At 36.8% G+C, this 19,946-nt stretch overlaps 1 protein-coding gene across 1 annotated transcript in view; it reads right to left on the bottom strand.

Annotated features, from left to right (window-relative positions):
- Positions 1 to 18,957, bottom strand: part of DNAH5 (dynein axonemal heavy chain 5) — a 113,135-nt gene extending 94,178 nt beyond the window's left edge. The window contains exons 1-11 of the mRNA XM_050311536.1: positions 18,841 to 18,957; positions 14,390 to 14,524; positions 11,899 to 11,983; positions 9,625 to 9,785; positions 8,991 to 9,209; positions 8,302 to 8,439; positions 7,528 to 7,704; positions 6,519 to 6,632; positions 4,542 to 4,649; positions 3,704 to 3,826; positions 1,649 to 1,864 (exon numbers count right to left, since the gene is read on the bottom strand). Of these exons, the coding sequence (XP_050167493.1) occupies positions 1,649 to 1,864; positions 3,704 to 3,826; positions 4,542 to 4,649; positions 6,519 to 6,632; positions 7,528 to 7,704; positions 8,302 to 8,439; positions 8,991 to 9,209; positions 9,625 to 9,785; positions 11,899 to 11,983; positions 14,390 to 14,524; positions 18,841 to 18,918 (1,554 nt within the window). The 5' untranslated portion in view covers positions 18,919 to 18,957. The remainder of the gene's footprint in view (positions 1 to 1,648; positions 1,865 to 3,703; positions 3,827 to 4,541; positions 4,650 to 6,518; positions 6,633 to 7,527; positions 7,705 to 8,301; positions 8,440 to 8,990; positions 9,210 to 9,624; positions 9,786 to 11,898; positions 11,984 to 14,389; positions 14,525 to 18,840) is intronic.
- Positions 18,958 to 19,946: the final 989 nt, after the last annotated feature.

The following is a 19,946-nucleotide window of genomic DNA, read 5'->3' on the forward strand; positions in this document are numbered from 1 at the left end:
TCACAGGCAGCTTTTCAAATACAAATGCCCCAAATAATTGAGTCCTGTGTTCCAGCCTACCAAAATAGTGTCTTCATTGCATGATCTGAAAATTCTCAGCAAGCTGAGTTGCTGAGAATCCTGGTGGCACAGCTTTAGAGAGCAGCTCTTAGAAGCAAAATTTAAAGAAGTCCACACCTGTCCTACCCACGTGGAAAACTCTTGGACCAAGTTGTGCTTTCAGCTTTGCCCTGGTTAACTCTCAGAAGACTATAGAAGAGAACAAAGCAGAAAACTGGCTACTGTGAAGGATGTATTCAATGAATCCTAACCCCAGACTACAAGAGGTAGTAAATTGAATCAGGAAAAGCCATGGAATGCTCTTATTTTACCCTGTAGTTATTTAACTAAAGTAAAGTGATTGACTCATGGTCATAACAAGGTAAAGGACAGGGGAAAGGAGACTGCAGTCTAAAAGCAATCTACAACATACACACATTGAATGCTTCTGATTTATTCTAATATTTATAAGTGCAATAATTATGGTGTTGCACTAATAAAGATATGCAATAAAGTAAGCTAACTCAGGCTCAGTAAAAGTAGGGAAGACTCTACCTGTTAGAAAGGAAAGTCATGTCAGAAAGAAGGAAGGAAAAGAACATAGTTTATAATATCTATATTCTTAGAAGAGCTCCTTGTTGTTCAAGTCTCACTTGTATTTAAAAAAAAAAAAATCAGAAAAGAAAACTGCATAGTAGCGCTAACAAGCAAAGGGATTTTACTATTACAAAAGAAAAAAGCCTAAACACGAAGAGCTTCCCAGAGCATACCAGCTAAGTCCTTTCTCTTTCTCCCACACAGATAACCATTTGTGAATTAAATCATTCTTCTCTCATAAAACACAAAGCTGATGGTTGTACTCTAGATCTAGATCTAGAATACAGATTTTAAGTAAACTTAATAATCTGTTTTGCTGGAATTGAGCTCACTATTTCCCTAGTGGAACAAATTAAATCTAAGAGTCCAAGTTTTTGTGGGTTTTTGTGGGTTTTTCTTTTGTGGGTTTTTTTGGGGGTTTTTTGTTTTTTGTTGTGGTTTTTTTTGGGTGGTGTTATTTGTTTTGGTTCTCTTTTCATTACTTCTTTCAAGAAATCGAAGTTATATTTGTTAGTATTTATGCAGCACAGAAATGTGGCTGCTTTAACCCCAAGCTGCAAGGAAAATCTGACTGCAGCATCAATCAGCATAGCAATGGAGCCAGCCTCAGTGGCAGACACTGATCAGCTATCTGTAGAATAATGGTCAAGAGATGAAGACAGTCTGCAATTCTGGTCACAGCAAGCCCAACATTCGAAATGTTGGACTTCTCACTTTTTCTCCTGATCATAGCATGAAACCATGACTACAATTACCTGTTACAAAGTCCCGCCACCTTATTCCTTCTTTCAATCAACTTTAATTTTAGCATACCTCTTTCACATGTTGACTTGGACCTTTTCAACTTGTCTGTTCACTTCCCCAGCAATCATATACCTAAATTGCTATTACCCAGTTATTTTAGCACAATTTAAGATTAAATTTTTCTCTTGATAACCATTTCTCATTTTCATAATTATTTTTTTTTAAGGTTCAAGTTAGACTGATATGACATCCAAAATTTACTGTGTACCTCATATTTTGTGATCATTTCTTCCAATCCCTCTATCTTAGATTCCTGTAGAACTGAGTAGGTTTTCATAGTGTTGAAAACATCTATTATCTTTACCAGACGACGATGAAAGGTTTCAAATTTTCCAAATATATACATCTCACTAAAATCAAACTGTCTTTCAGCTGGATTTTGTTCCAAATTTTCTTTTATCTTGCGAAAGCAATTTTGATACTCCTTAAAACAAAGAATTTAAAAGAAAAATGTCAAGCATATAACAAAAGGCACTGTCCTTAGCTAGAACAAAATTTACACAGACAGGTATTATCTTAAGTTGATAGCAAGTAGAAGTTTCATCAACAAACAATCATGAACACTATAAAAACAGTAACAAAATTTGTCTCTGAAAACTAACCCAGCAATACCATTAAATTAAAGGATCACACATTTCATCAAATGAATGAACTGCACAAATATGTATTTGTACACTTCCTTAGCTGGTGTGAAATTCTGTTCACTCTATTTTATAGCAGGGTTTGATGTGTTTACTGAATAACCGAGATGACAACACAGATTTTAGTTTTCAGAGACTGAAAATGATTGTGTGCTGAGCAGTTTTACTGAGCAATCATGATTGAAAAATCACTTTCAAAAACAGAAGCCCTTCTGAAGTTAGAATGCTGCTCCACAGCAGCTTCCAGTTTTCATTTTGCTTTCTTAACTGGGCACAAACCTTACTCCAAAAATGTTAAAATTGTATTCTTCCCAAAGTCAAATAGTCAACAGATTTGTTTGAAATGGTTTCTTTCAATAGTAGTTTTCTTTATAATATAATGTTCATTATTTTTATCACATTTATGTATGAATAACCACACTTGCAGATACCAATACAAAGAGTTCACGCTTTCCTAAGTTGTTACTGATGAAAATTTTATGTTTTACTCTATTCATTTTCTGCAAGTTTCTGGAACTGATAAGACTCAAATAAAAAAGCTAATCTTTCAACATATTTTAATGCAGCAACCGAATTATTTGATATAGTTTTATAGAAATATATAAATTTAGTGCTCATTGCTGATGGTAAGACATCGTACAAGTTTACACTAAAATGAACTAGAAGTATGCAAGATTTGTTGCTTCAGAAGTTGTTAGGATAAAGTTCTAATCTTCCAACATATCTTAAGGAATCAAAAAATAATAATGGAGAAAGCCTAATGTGAGTTTCCTGGTATGTACAGGGAGGTTATCAAAAAGACAGAGGCAGGCTCTTCTTCACAGTAACACATGGACAGAAGTGAAGAGGCAAAGCACACAAATAGAAACAGATGATGTTCTGACCGGATGTAAGGGGAAAGTCTTTCATCCTAAGGACAGTCAAACAGTGCAACGTTGCCCAGAAAGGCTGTGCAGTCTCTCTATCCTTGAAAAACTTCAGGACTGGATAAGGGACTGGGCAACCAAGTTTGATCTCACAGCTGCCCCTGCTTTTGCTTTGAGACAAAGGTTGAAGTAGATACCTGCTTCAAAAAGACCCTTCCAAACTGACTAGTCCTATAATACTATGCTTTAAAGGGAAGAAAGAAAATTCCAAAATGGTCACAGAAGTGTATTCAAAAAAATAAACGCTATCTTCCTAACAAGTCCACACAAATTGAACAGTTGAATTCTACTCAGTTCACTAAACTGCCCTTTCTAAATGCATACTTGTCCACACATCTTTGAAACATATTCAGTTCAATAACTTCCTCTGGTTTAATTTCTGTTGCATGTTCCTCCACATCGTATGAGAAGAAACTTTCCGGAGAAACACAGGCATGAGAATCCAAGCAACTCTCTTATAAGAGGCATAGTTAAGCTAGACTAAGCATCAACATTCTGTTTCCAGAACATCAACAGACACCAGACTAAATTCCCTGTTAGCTCTAATATAAACATTCCAGTTGCAAAGGATATCTTTCAGTTACTTCATTTTCCTTCACTAATATATTGCTTCCTCATATAAAAAAAAAGTTTTCCTATTCAGGCCCTCCTAAATATTACCTTATATTTTGTTTTCCATATGCCCTTCCCACCTACCTGTTTAAGTCTAATAGCTGCTTGTAGCTTTTCCATAACTCTCTCCTGAGGTTGATTCCAGATAGTGGCTGTACCATTGTTTGCAATGTAGGATTTGCAAGCTGTGATCATCTGATTGGTCACCTAAAAGCAGTTTTAACTTGGTGAAAAAAAGCATTTCAAGACAAAGCAGATCTTGCCATTCTCTCAGTCTCATCACACTCCTCTGACTCCACCAGCCTAAAGGCTGAAAAATAGCAATACCAAATGCCAGCCCCATCGACAGACGGTCCTCCTTGCAACACCTAGCCTCCAGAATGTGACACCACCAAAATGTTTTTGATTATTTATGCTCATCCTAAACCTAAACACATTGTACCAAACTTGAAATGGCATTGAGGGCTACAAAGTCATAAGACTTTGCCTCTTCTGAAAGCAAATGTAAAATCAAGTCTGAGACTACAGACATTAAAGAATAGGTTGTCCTTCCAACTCCATTTTCTTCTTTATGCAAACACATAGAGGTTTAAGGGCAATATGAATTTAACATAATTGAGTCGACAAAAAAACCAGTTCATAATAGGAAAAACTCATACAAAAATTTACTCTATCTATTCACATCAGGGGTGAGATTTAAGTCTGAAAAAATTCCTATAACTCCAAATTACAGGTTGTAAAATAAGTCCTATATTTGAAGTAGTTTATCACTATTTCCAAGTCTCTATACATTCAAAAAGCAGCATTAAAGTGACTGAAATGTTACCTCTCCAGTTGCTTGGTCCCTTTGTGTTTTCTCTCTCATTCAAGGAACAATGCAGAAAACAATCTGTGAAGATCTCCTTTCATGCTGAGCACCTACCTTCACAAACAGTGAGGAGATCTTTTCAGACGTGTTGTAATACCGAGAGATACTCTGAATCAATTTAATTGTATTTATGAGTCCTGGAATAGCATCCACCATGGACACCTGGAAAGGAACACACAGTCCAGACTCTGCTCAGTACCTCTGTAGCCACACATTAGCTCAACACCTAACTAGCAAATGCAGGAGTGTTCTAAACATGGTCTTCAGAATCATTCCGCCTCTGTCTCCGTGGGCCTCTCCATCAGAGTTGCCTATCCTACTTCATTCCCCAAACTCTACAATTTAATTTTGGGTCTTGGCTGGAAGAATTATGGTCAGTGAGTGAAATTTGATGGAGGTAAAGGCCTCTTCAAAAAAAAAACCCTTTTTTCACAAAAAACGTATGTTTGTATGCTCAGTTGCTAAACTTGATGTAAGTTTGCATGTAAAGAGAGCCCAGAAATTGCATTAAGCCTCATGGTGCTTACTTGAATTAAGGAACTATGAAGAACAACTTTCCTACAGCACTGGCGCTTAGATAACATAAAATGATATCACAATAGGTGAAGTGCCTGGGAGAAGCTGATCTTACAGCCCACTCTTTCGGGTGTAGGAGCCCCAGGGCTGGAACCAGGGGGTGCCCCTGTATGGAGGCAGACACCGCCGGCTCCAGTGGCTCCAGCGGCCCCAGCGCAGGGCACGGCTGAGCCCCTCAGCCACGGGCGGGAGGATGGGCGAGAGCCCCGGGGAAAACCTGGGCAAGGGAGGGCAAAACGCTGCCCGGCAGCCAGGGCTGAGGGAGGGGAACCGGGTGAGAAACAGCCCTGCGAGCCCCGAGGGCAGAGCAGGAGGAGAAACCCCGGCAGGGATGGCCCTGCGGCTCCAGCAGGGACCCCTGTGGGGCGGGTGTTTCCCTGCGGCCTGGGGGAAGGACCTAGACCATAGGAAAGAAGACTTTTAGAAGAATACAAGCAGCAAACAGAAGCTGTTATAGGCTGACCACAGCCCCCCTTTCCCCTGCACCACTTGGAGGAAGAGAGAGGGGGAGTGAGAGGAAGATTCCTAGGGGTGTGAAAATGTGGTTTTAATTTCTGACTGACTTTGTCACTTCCCAAATGTATTTCACTATCAATAAAGACATTTTAGTGTCAAGTTTGTTTTGCCCATGATTATAATAGGTAAGTGATGCCCTTGTCTTTGAAAAATCCATCAGCTTTTTATGTATTCTTATTCCCATCCTAATGAAGAAGACTCAGAGAGTCCATGGTGCATAGACAAGGTTAACCCACCACACTCATTTTAATTCTCCATACCCTTTGTGGTTTCCAGTAAGTCTTGTGTACAAGATAAACACCTTTTACTAAATACTTCAAAGAAAAGCACCATTTCAAAAGCCTAGCAGTCCTGTCTTCAGCTCATGAATGGGCCAAAGGTTTTACAGACATCTCTCTCTTTCCTCCTGTCTGAATTTCCAAATCAATGACAGTTTTACTCTATTGACAAACTGGTTCTCAAAATATCAATAAAAGATATCAATAAATGAAATAAATATATAAATGAGTAAATATCAATTAATGAAAGGGTTTACAATCTACATCTACATGGCTTTCACCCCAAATGCTACACCATCTCAAAACTAAACATCTCTGAAATTGGCACCACTTCCTCCATGGTAAAAACCCACATTGGGAGCACAAAGCAAACCAGGGTTTCATAGGTTTGTTTATTTCTTTAAAGATTTCACTTTCTCCTGTAGCAGAGAATCCAGTTTCATCATCAGATCAAAAGCTTTACAATGATATTGGGGTATAAGTAACAAGTACTTATAGCCAGAAATTCCCATTAGGCTACTTTCCCCGTAACTGCACAAAATCTGAAACTGGAGTTGCATATTTAAAGTTTTCCCTGTGTCATTTTCAAGACGATCTTATAGTATACATTCGTGTTGGTTGTCTCAAGACATTTATGTTAAGAGTTTAAATTTCCACTTACAGGGTCACTATTGTATAATGGGTCATAATATTTTTCCAGAGAATATAGATACTTCACATTATCCTTAGCTTCATTTGCTGCCTCTGTGATGCGAATATCCAATGCTCGCCATTTCTAAGAATAGAAAGTTGAAAAAAAATAAGACCACAGATTTCAGAAAAAAATGTTTTGAGATCATTGTATTGTGTCATTAGCTTTTAAACACATTTGAAAGCACAGATCTGTTACTCCAGAGTTATACTTATTCACCCAAGATAAGGATGTTTTGCATTAGTAACTTGGTTGTGAACATGCAGTTAGTTTAGGCCACTCAGCTCAACAAGTTGTCAGTAGTAGTGTGCAGTTAAACTGCTGTAAAATATATGAATGATGAATATATCACTATGTATTTGTTTCACATCTCATTTTGATGAGTCAAGATTTTTGGGTTTGTTTACTTATTTTTCTGTTTGTGATGGGTCTTTAACTTTGTTATATCAATGTAAGAAGTTATTTCACAGAAATTTCACAGAATATTCTGAGTTGAAAGGGACCCACAAGGATCATCAAGTCCAACTCTTAAGTGAATGGCCCATACAGCGATTGAACCCACAACCCTGGTGTTATTAGCTCCACACTCTAACCAACTGAGCTAACCTCAGGGCCATGATCCCACAAGCACATGTGCTTGCTACAACATGAAAAAGATGTTTAAAAAAATAGGGGGAGGGGTAATTTTCTTTTCATTATTTCTGTTGAGCCATGGGGATGCAGTATGTTACCAGCCTGTAGACAAAGAGGAATTCCACTCTTAATCTCATAAATTAATTAATTAATTAAATTTAATCCTGTAAATTAAACTAGATTAAACTTAATCTACTCAAGTTGAGGAATAGAGAAGTACAAAGAAAACAAAAGCCAAAGATGCTTCAATGTTTTCCCCACCAGTACTCTTACATACATCACCAATAGAACTAGGGTATGAAGAGCATTTTTAGTCTCTGCATCTGTCATAATGTAAAATAAAAACCTTCAGCAGTTTGGATTTAGCAGCAGTGAGTACTCCAAGCACTGCCTTCACATCTGGACTCTTCAGCTGCTCCATAAGGTAGTTGAATTTTGACAATTTCTTTTTCCAGTAATCAAGCTCTGCTCGTGGTCCAAGGTCGTCAGCTTCCTTTCTCACCTGGTCATTCTCTGCAAGAACCTTTTATTATGCAGTAATGTTAGTGAGTGATGTTAAAATTTTTTATCTGCATGGATAGCACAGATTAATTCTATATTTAACTCTTAGTATTAACTTCTCCTGATAAATTACCTAACTCTGCCACCACCTCACATAAAAGACTTAATTTTGCTTGGCCTTTTATTTCCAAGTTGAACAGGAGATACTATTCCTTGTGTTCCAAGAATATTGTTATAGTCAACAATATTTTCTGCAAATAACCTGCAAAGCATGTTTCAAAGTACAGTTGTGACCACTGAGAATAGTGTTCACCCAATTATTGTGTTCCTTTTTCTTTCATTGAACCCACTGGGAACCACTAACTGTTTTTCACTTCAACCACAGGTGATTATCAAAGACAGGGGACTAAGCTAAGCTTCCAAAGACATGTATGCTCTATTTACTAGTAGATGAAAACGCTCTCAATAATATTCTGATTGAGAAGTAAAAACAGATGAAACATACCAACAGTACTCTAAAATAAAGAGATGGATCACATAAATTTGTAGAAAGGTAGCTATAACACCAATACGATTAAACTCAGATGTTGTCATATTTCACATTTGTCCAGTGTATCACCTGTTCCATTTGTTTGGTCCATCCTTTCATGCAGACTTCTATTTTTTCAAGAGCATCTATGCTGTTAGCAACCATCAGGTAATCTGAAGGTCCTCTTAGAGTTCTCAGGTCATATGTTTCACATTTCTTCAGATTGACCTAAAGCACAGATTTAACAAAAAACCTGAAATGCTGAAATGTTCATGACAAATAATCCAGAAATTTTAAAAAGTAACTGCTTGCTGTACTTGCTGTATCTCACTTCCTATTGCCAGCTCAATCTAAATTAAACTCATTTGAGCCAGAACTACATTCTGGAATCTGGAGAATTCACTCGCCGGGAAGCTGTGCTGTCATGAGCTTTCCTTCGAAAGAGCTGAATAGGAGTCAACAGTTAAAGCAGCGGTTTGTCATACATTAATCATTCTCTGTTTAAGAGTGACCACAGCCATGAAGAGTCAAGAAGTCTAGAAGCTCTAAAGAACTAGCCACAGGACAAACAAGAACAGAAGTATCTGCAGAAGTGTCAAAGCAACAAATCAGAGGATAAGTTTCTGATGACAACAAACAAAAGTGTTGGTTTTTTATCCAGTTCAAAAAAAAAAAAGTCATTTTAATGAGTAATCTACAACAGCAGTTAATTCAAAAGCTGCAGAGCCAAAGACGTTCTACAGTTAGCTCAAAATCTATTTGCCACATGAACACACTACCTTTTCCAACAGACTTTGCTGAGTTCCTGATAGCACGCTAACAAATGCTTCAAGGGCATGAAGGAAGTCCTGCTTAATACTGGACACTTGTTGAGGTTCACCAAGTTCAATCCAGCCACGATCTGTCTGTAAGGCTGGAATGAAGATTTCTGAAATCAACTGCTCAACACTTTTTAATAAGCCATCTCGACCTATATTCATCATATTAAAATTTACTTCCTGTAAAAGAAACACAAGGAGTCATTCACCAGTAAATACTTGTTTATCTATAATTTACATATATGGTCTCAAAAGTGAAATTCTTTTTATATGTTTTTCTACTGAATTCGCTAGAAATTATTGAAATTTATCATATTATTTAGGTATTGACTAATTACTCTGTCATTCTGGAGTGTCTTAAATTTTCTTCTCTTAGCATCATTTCTTCATATCAATGATACACTTCGAGTTACTGCCACAAAATAATGTCTTTTTTTCCATTCCACTCCTGTGTTTCATTTAGTCTAATTGTGTCCTTTTGTTCATTCCTCCATGCCAACAGCTGTCAAATTATGTGCTGAGAGCAAATACTCCAAGGTGAAAATGTATCTTCAAACAAGATTATGTAGAGAGATCATCAGTCACCAACTCTTACCTGATAGATATTCTCAGTTGTTATGGGTTTAGAAAGACTAGATCTAATGAAGAAAATGCACACACCAGTTAAAGCAACTTCTTTTCCCTCTGCCACAAATACTTTAAGTTTCTTCTTTATCAAATGGGAGTTCGTTCCTGTTCCTGGAAGGCCAAAGTGCTCTATAGATTCAAAAAAAGAGAAATAATTAAGGCCCAGTGATTATTTATTCAAAGTAAAGTTTTCTACAAACAGTTCAGTCATCATGTGTGTATCTCTGAGTCCCAGTCCCCTGGAGGCACTTCAGGAAACTATCCACAGATAATATAGAGCATTTGGAGTCTTCACAGCACAGTAAGAACTATTTCATCTAGTGTTTAAATTCTCAGATCAAAAGCCTTTCATTTCTATTCATTTACTTGTTTTCTATTACTTTTAAGCAAATTTTCCAAGCTCAAGATGCTCTTACACGGTTCTATCATGCAGTTGCAGATAATGCCCTATTGCTTAAAAATGAAAAATTAAGAGAAAAATCAGAAAATGCAGTAATTTACCTTAAAGGAGCAATTATCAACTGTCTTTCCTTAAAAACATGTAAACATAAGTCTAACATAGTTAAAAAAAAAAAAATAGCGTGCTTGTGGAAACAAGGAGAGAGGTCACACAAAATATCTTCTAGGCACCCTTCATGGGATCACCCTCTGCCTTAGCAGAAGTGTTTGCTGATCCACATCAGGGACAGAAAAACAGCTTGTATTTGAGGTGTCTGTAATAAGTGCCCTTGCCAACAAGATGCATGTAATACCACAAAAATTCACTTAGCTTTCCTGAGCATCACTAAGCATCACCATAGCTTTAATTTTTGCTTTTCCAGCCTCTGTACCACAGTCCTAAACAATCAGCACAAACAATTATTTTGAAAACTCTGTTCCACCTACAAAGGAAAAACATACAGCAGAAGCTGTACACTGTGATGGTATCACAAGTAACTCCATACTTGCAGCTGTGGACAAAAGCAGCTTCCAATCCACTCACTTCATCCCACTGTTTTCTCCTTCATAACCATTTCATTTTTTTTCCTCTTGTGTGTATGATCTTTTAGGGACTTCTGCTTATTCACCCAATGCACATGTTGCTGAGAATTTGTTTGTGTTTTGTTTGTGGTTTTTTCCTAGCGCTTTCTATGTTACCCTGCATTTAGCACCACATCCTAAAGACCAAAGGCTACCACAATCATACTGCAGGGTATCTGATTGGTTTGAGGGTGGGTGAGGGCAACTCTCATTAGATTTCTAGGTTTAGACACTTGTCTCACACTCTCTCCTTCATACTTTCACCACTTCAGCTCAGGCATACTAAAACTGGCTCAGATTTCTAAATTAGCCGCTGAGTTTGTATTTTCATTTAATTTTGTTTCTATGTGTGTTTAAACTTTTTTATTAAAGTTGCTTGTATTACATTAAACAGTCATTTTATCCCTTTTAGGTATATACATACATATATACTGAAAATGCATGAAGTATAAATACATATTTGTACATTCATCTCAGTATATGCTATGTGTAAACACATTTATACCAATATACACAGATACGCTTACAAGGCTCTTCATGTACATCCAGGGTAACCAAGTGGGTTGAACTCCCACAAGTCACAGGCTCTCAAAGGTCACAAAGAACTTAGTCCCAACAGCATCAGCACTGGAGGCTCTGGGACAGAAGCCATGAGCAAAGAGACGATGTCCTTGTCACACGGGTCCTGAGCTGCCTGCAGGGAAGTGAGAAGAAGGCTTCCCCCAGAAGCATGGTAACACGGGTGCACTGGGGAAAGGGATATGTGCAGAAGAGACTTCTGGGATAACAGCCCTTCTGCCCACAGTGAGGGCCTCATGCAGGCATTTGTCATGTAACAGGATCACCTGGGTGGATGGTTGTATGCCAAGAAATGTGGATAGCTTCTAGGACCAACTGGTGGTACGATTGGAGGGGAGGGGGCAGAGCATCTATCACTGCTCACCTTGTGTGAAAGTCATCTCTTAACTATCAAAAAACATTCTCCAGCCCCTCATACAAGAGTTGCTGAGCTCACAAGGAAGTATCTTGCTGCTTCACATTAGCAATATGCAGAAGTGCATTAATAAGCTTCAATAATTTCATCAATCCTCATTTCCTGAAGAGAGATTGATGCCCCAGTATGACCAAACTTGACTTTATGCAGTTTATACTGTTTGCTTTTTCCTTGCACATTTGCTCAGCACAACTATCACATGTTGCAGGAGAACCTAAGTTGCTTTACCTGTATCCGTTACCTCCACATCTTGATAGCAGAACATCAGATGACGCAGACCTCCAGTGGCGAGGAATCTGTCAATGCGCTCTATCTGTTTGAAACCATGTTGAGATCATAATACATAGCATTCCCACAACAAGAAGTTTAACTTGCTCAGATTTTTAATAAAGGTCTGACAAATGCTCACCACTTTGTCATCATTCAATACTAAAATTATACCAGGTCCAGTTACTACTCCTCAAAAAGTAATTGGGTTGCCTTTTCCCTTTAGCAGCACACACCTACTTAACTGAAATGTTTCAATATTTTCATACTGAACAGAATTAAATACTGCCAGGCCGTGTTTCAGTTTACTGCAACCACTTACTGGACATGCTGTGTATTATCTCAACCTGAGGGCAGCACAGTGGCAATCTCACTGAAGTATCTCACCACACTATTCTTACTGCCATTCTAACTAATTCAAAGCAGAAAACACAGAGCTGCAATTATTCTACACTATTCTTACTGCCATTCTAACTAATTCAAAGCAGAAAACACACAGCTGCAATTATTCTATAACAACTGGACGTGGCACTAGTGCTGTGGTTTATTTAACAAGGTAGTGTTCAGCCAAAGGTTGGACTTGATCTTGGAGGTCTTTTCCAACATTAATGATTCTGTGATTCATATCATAGCAACAGAGGAAGCCTTTATTTGTTTGTATTTTAAGCCTCTGGACAATTTCATAGTTCTCCATGAATTCAAGGCTGCCATCAAGCATCACTGAAGCATGTATTAGTAGTGTGCTCCACAGATTTAATATATAGGCCATACAGGCTGAGGAAGAAACTTAATTGTTCTATTCTAGTATGCTGATCCAGGTATCAGCACTTGAAAGTCTGGCCTAATCCACTATTTTTCTAGATCTAAGAGTCACTGTTTCATGTGGTCCCTAACTATATAGCTATCTTCAGCAGAAAAAGCCTCCTCAAGTTCATCTTCAGAAATATTTGCTTATCCCATTTGTGCTTCCTAGTGCAGCAAAAAGGCTAAAAGATCACTAGCAGCAGGAAGAAAGCTGCAATTATCCCTCTTCCATTAATAACAGGCCTCAGTTTCACCAAGATGACAAACTGCTATTCCAAAAAATCTTGGCTGAGCCCTCCAAGATGAGGTCAAAACAACTATTACATTTTTCTCTTTCCAAGTATAGCAGCTGCCAATATTTTCTTCATCTGACAGCTATTCTCAGGCAATACAGTTTGCCAAGAAACCCATTTAGAGACAGAATGCACAAGGGCTGAAACCAATTCTTCATTTTAACACGTACAACAGCGTTCTGCACAGTTTATTTGCTCATATCACATGGAGTCATGGAAATGTTGGAAGGGACTTTTGGGAGATCTCAAGGTCAGCCTCCTGTATTATCAACAACAGGTCAGGCCATCTAGAGCTTTGCCTAGGCTGAGTCTCAAAAACCTCAAGGACTGAAATTCCACAACTGACATGAAGTAACATATCCCCATGCTGCATTACACTCCTGGTGAAGAATGGTCTCTTAATGGTCATTTTGTAAGTTGTGGCTTTGTCTTTGTTCTTATCATCTGCAACCACTGGGAATAGTTCAGCTCTGTCATCTTTGTAATTACCCTTCAAGAACTGCACTCAATCTCTTCTTCTCCCTCATCTCATACTCCACATCCCTTATGTCCCTCTCTGTCTTGGTAGTCTTCTACTGGATTTTCTTAATTTTCTCAACAATATTAGCACTGAAATGGGAATGCATAAATTGAAGGTATGAAGATGGAATGAGAATACAAGAGAACAAAAAAAAAGAAAAAAACCTCAAACACAAGCATGTTTTCTTTAGCATCAGGAAGTAAAATATGATCTGCTTGTTGTCTACCTACGTTTAAAAAAACCCCAATGATATCTTTTCAAACCACAAAATGTATCTCCACTGTAATGCTTACCATCAACTCTGATGCACTGTTTCCTCAATAGATGAATTTGTAACTGTTTACCCCCTCCATTAGCCCTCATGTAGTCAGTCAGATCACATAATCCATTCTATTTTGTCAGGTAGTTTCCACCTATTTCAATTTGCTAAACTAGATCACAAATTAGATCACAAATGCTGGTGGCAGCCTTATGGAAACAACAACTTGCAACCTGATGTGGACAGGACTCTTGAATCTATATGTGCTGTACATTCAGCTGGAAGACTTCACACTGTGGTTCCACTATTAAATACAGTCACGGGTTTTACCATACTATCTGTAACTACTGGAAAGCAGAAACTTTAATCAATGTAAAAATTAGTATTTTTACATTAGATCCTGGGAGTAAGAATGCTTTTGTTCAACTTAATTACAAAATACTGAAAAATATTTTTTCAGTGAGAAGACTCGAGTAATCTCTGACACAAAGCCTGACAACTATCTCACCAAGTATTTAATGGTAATATCAGTTCTAAAGTACCATAAGAGCTTCACGTTCAAACTCATCAGATTACCTGGTTACCATCAAGAATAGCATCTTCTACTTCTGCTTTATCCAGATTCACACAGGAGGCAACGGTATCTAGTAAGTAATCATGCCTGCCATCCAGCCGAGCCCGTTTAGCCTCCCTCTCTTCCTTGAGCTTTTGCTGTCATAAAACACAAAGTGGACAATGAAGAAGTCACAATCTATTTTGAAGACAAAAATAAAGAAAGCTTTAAAAGTTATTTTAAAAAGTAAAGGCTATTACATTCTTCCATGCTTGTGATTTATGTTTTTATGGCACTCAAAATTTTAGAAGCAACTCCTCTTATGATTTTACAGTTGGTTTCTGGTGTTCTATTTTCAGATTTATCACAACATTTCTATCATAAATAATGTTGTACAAAAGACTAATTTGTTGAAAGGCTCTGTAGAACAAAAAAATGTGTTTTATATGTACAGCTGAGTTATTCTGCAAGTTGTCTTCAACACTCTAAGTCCTTAGTCTCAGCTTTTCAGTCTAGTCACGTATGACCATCAAGTCAAGACAGGATTCTGACCGATCTTTTTTATTCATGGAACATATTGTACTGTTCTCTAATAAAGATAGATGCTGCTAGAGGAAGCTAGGGTTTTATACATTATCTCTTTAATATAACGAGAAGTAAAACAAAACACGAGCCTCAAGATACACAAGTGTTTACAAATGTGCTTAACTATAGCTATTATACCATTCTTCAAGCAGTATGCCTACTCTTCTAATTAAATTGAATTCCCATATGTAACACACCTCATTACATTATAGACAAAATAGCCTTCTGGAATAGTTACTGGTATTATTGTGCTTGTGGATTACAAGATTTAATATCATTTCATTTTCAAAAGAAATTTAGCATTATGTTTCATTGCTGGTAAATTCAATCCTTATTTCCCCAGTGATTATGAGAAAACTAGTAGCTCTATAAAGTATGCACAACTGATTTATCCACAAGCTTTTGCAGAGCCAATAGGACCTGCATAATGTACTTTATACACTTATGTAAATATCTTTCCTATTTTCTGAAGAAATTTTCAAATATTTGGTAAACTTGTAATTACTAGCATGCCTTCATAAATGCTGAATGCATTAGAAATATTTTTTTCATGTAAAAGACAAATATACAAACCCTGTTCTTTACACAGATATGTCTGAAGAACATAGTAGCAGATTAATTCATACAAGTACTTTATGCTATTTTACATCTCTCATCCTCTAATATCATCTCCAGTTTCCCAAAAGTGAAGTGTCATCACAGAATTAGCCTCTCCTGCATGTTTTTAAATAAGAGTAGAAATTTTCCTCCTAGTTAGAGATGCAAAGAGTAACCATTTTTGGCTGAATCAGTTTCATTCACACTAAATGATAACACTAGAATCCTCAAAACTGTTGTTTGGGTAATGTGAACACAAGTGATGATGCATCCTTTACAGAAAAAATACAACCAATACTCTACTAATTTCTATTTAATCCGGCAAAAAGCACTTTGTTTTACTTAAACTACAGAGAGACTACTTTTTTACTCCACTTGTGTTTCCATCATAGAACTCTGGATATTTTGCTATACAAAGTATTCACCTTACATTGGTTATTAGTTACCAAATCGACCTACACAGATACTCATAGCCTCCATTTCTTCTACAAGTTGCTGTTTATGTAGGCTGAAATCATGAGCACCTTCTTCTCAAACTGAGAAGACATGACCCGAGCTTTGTTTCCAGTTTTTTAATGCTTTCCAAGCCTTTAATTGCTGTATCTCGACATGTATAACAACTATACTAGCTACAGTGTGTAGCTGTTCATGCAGCATTAGGCAATATTTGATGTCTAAGCCCAGTAACAAGAGTATTCATTAACATGTCACAAAACTTTAAAGTCTATTTAACTTATTTAATGAACCATACCTAAAGAAAACAGGAAAGTATTAACTAAATGGTAAAGCTATAGTTTTATGAAGATTAAGACATGGACTTGCATTTATCACGTCACTTCTGGAAATAATTTGCATTGATATGGTGAATATCTCTATAACTAATGCAATTTTCATGCTTTTTTTTTTTCCTGATAGTTGCTACAATGCAATTCAATAACACACCCTGACTGTCATGCTTCCATATTTTGATAATCTGCCATTTCTACAAACTTCTTTTCTTCCTCAAATGAACTGTTGCTCAATCACAAACTCTCACGTCAGTTGTTGCAGTCATCAGAATAAACTTCTGTCTCATTTTTAGAATCACGCTGTCCACAGAAAAGCAGAGGAAACCTAACTTCAGTGCTTTCAATAGCAAGTAAATAATTTAAATATTTTAAAACACTCAAAAGTTAGACTGAAAACTGCCTTCCAGTCTAGCTTCTGAGATTCCATTTGCACACTACTAGAAGAACACATTTTTAAGATATTCTTTACTTAGGATTAGGGATCTCAGAGAGTGAATTACAAGGAAACATTGAGCCTTCTACCTCTCATTCTTGCCTTCTCCCCTTTAGCTACCTTCACATCTACTACTTCAAACCAGCAGTCATCATTTTTGTATATTTTACATCCTGCAGGATTCAATACAGAAGTACACAGGCCTAAACAGCATTTATACAAAAAAACTACCCAAGAATAGGCAGTTTTATAGCACATATATCACAATTTCATAGCACACTGAAAGAGTATGACTTAAAGATGGAAGGATGCTAAAACGCACAAGCTATCATTTATGTCACTAAGAGAGAAATTGCTGCTACATGCCATAACATGCATGTAAACCCTGTAAAGGATCAGCAGCAATTCCAATCAAGGTCATAATGAAATCTTTTTTCTAATGTCCCATGATGTAGGAGGATCCAGAAGGAGCAGCATTTACAAGAGTCATAAACATAAACATAAACAGTGTCGCACAGCTTTACCTCCAGTTTTCCATTTAAAGAACTGCACAAGTAACACAGACAAGTTTAGTTCGGGGTTTCTTTTACTGCTCTTGGTTATGAAGGTAAGAAAGGTCATAGGACACAGTTGCACAACAGATGCAGGTCCAAAGTTAAACTAATTAACTACAAACTCCTTTGATGGTTAGTCCAGTTATACAAAACAAGTAGCTTGTTTTATTTTACATAAAACCTTAAAATTCCTAATACCTAAATACTGATAATTCAGCACAGAAAACTAATTTCAACAGACATCTTCTCCTGAAGCAAGATAAAGGGGCGATTCCTAAATCCATCTTAATATATGCCTAAATCATAACCACCTCATCATCAATCTCAAGCAACAAATGGGGATTAAATTAATTTTTTTTTAAGTTTTCTAACTGCTAAAAGAGTATAAGTATATATATTTAAGTAGCAGGTACTAAAAGAGCACAAGTTAGAGATTCCAGGGGTCCTTTCTTTGAAACAACAGGCTCAGAAACCAGCTATTGACTACTGCCAATTTCTACATTACTGTGGTTGCTGCTGTGTCTGCAGACACCCTGAATGGAGTTAGCATGAATCTTACTTAGTATGCAAGTCATAACTACACAAGATAAAATTTGTTCTCAACACTATTTATCCACCAAATGATGCATTTTGTTGTCAGAATACTGTGCACTGAATTTAGACATTCTCAAATCAGAGTCTTATAGATGAGCAACAGTTTACCGAGACACTCAATAGTGAAAGAGTCAAAAAGTAAGAACGTTTTATTGTTAATTTACTGTCTTATGCAAGACTTATTTAACCAGCGTGGAATTCCTCTGTCTCTCCTTTAACTTGCTAAGATGTTTTATGTTGTATAAGTCTTCTCATGAATTTCCCCATAAAAGTAAACTGCAAACCATTTTACATCTTTTCAAGAATCTTGAGTTTTCAACAAACACACACTTTTTTATTTTCTCATTCCAAAAAAGTCCATACCCTAAAAAATTGGGGCAGTCCACTTAGCCAACTCTTAAATCTCAAACAGCAGAGCTCTGCACACTTGTTATCACGTTGTATTGACTCAGGAACAATTTGCTCAAATAACCAGCTTTTGAAATTAGTCTAAGGGTCTTATTGACTTCTGTACTTTATTGTTGTTTCTCAATACTAAGTACTGTCTTCAAACTTCTATTCCCATCCTACAAATACAGGAGTGAAGTGACACTTCTATTTTCCTTGGTGGCAGAGTCCATCCCTGTTTTGCTGCCAGTTCTAACAGCAAACTCTTCATTGCACTAATATAACATTTGTGAAATTATACCATTACCAGACCATTGCAACAATCTGGGCAAGATACAAGTACCACTAGTCAAATGCATAAATATCTCCCAGTGCAAATCTGCCTTTCAAAAAAAATTGTGCAACTAACATCATCCATTTACACCTTTTTTAAAACAGACATTTTTCTTCACCCTCCCCCTCACACTCAAGTCAAACCTTTATTCAAATTATATAGTTACTACTCTAGACCTAGTTCAAAATTCAGTTTTCCTTACCTTTATCACTCTGCCAATGCTCCGTTTCCAAAGTTGCTTTCTTCCGGCTCTAAACATTGTACTATTCAGTATAAGCATCAAGTACTGTTTTTCAGCAACAAGCCCTAAACCAGAGAGCAAGCTTCCAGATTCATTATTTTTCACTCTTCCCCTAACCTTTAGTTTCTACTTGTTTCATTCCTTTTCTGTAGGAATACCAAGATAACTCTGGAAAGTAAAGTAAGGACCTAAAACACCAGCAACTATTAACCTTATCTCTGTATTTAAAATTCAGTTCTAATGTGCATTCAAATTGCTTGAAAACTAAATTGCACTACTTTAGAAATGAGAAGTCTCTAACCACCAGTTTTTACTGCCCATAGATTAGGCATTGAAAGTTACTGCTACCAACCACAGTGTTGTTAAGGTGATACTGTTTACATACAAACACGGCTGGATACAATTCATCATGCTCAAGGGCAACATAACTATTTGCAGAAGTCAATTTTATAACTGCTTATCTGATTTGTGTTTAGCCTTCTTAAGTAATTCTCATGTCAACAGACATCTTTGTTTCCTTGTCACAGATGACTGTTTAAATATATAGCAACAACAGTCAAGCAACTTTCAAATACTTTTTACCTACAGACTACTAAATTACTGAGTTTTCTATTCATATTTTTTAAAGTACATTCAGTCACTTATTTTTCAGTTCTACAATGGTTACTTAACAGAGCAATTTTTCATCAGTAAGGAATGTTAAGCTTTTTCTTCTTAAAATAGCCTTAATTTTTCTACTTCATTGACAGCATATAATGTGATGTCCTCTTGAAAATTCTGAGAAAAACAAACTAATTATCCAATATTAGGAACAAGAAAGCCAAGATATTTTTATAGCTGTTTCTGGCTTAGAATGTCCCTAAACATTTCTGTTTCCACTCATACCAGTGTGAATAATGTCTAAAAATCACTTGACAACCTCAATGTTGACAAAAATTGCATGAATAAAAACCATTTCCCCCGTGTCATCTGATTTTTACATACAGTTTTCCCACCTTCTACAGTCAAATCCAGTTGTGCATCCGTTTGAAAGATAAAGACTGAAAAATTGCATTTAGTGTAAAAGT

The sequence above is a fragment of the Myiozetetes cayanensis genome, unplaced genomic scaffold (assembly GCF_022539395.1).
Source record: "Myiozetetes cayanensis isolate MyiCay16 unplaced genomic scaffold, myiCay2020 scf1, whole genome shotgun sequence".
Classification (NCBI taxonomy): domain Eukaryota; kingdom Metazoa; phylum Chordata; class Aves; order Passeriformes; family Tyrannidae; genus Myiozetetes; species Myiozetetes cayanensis.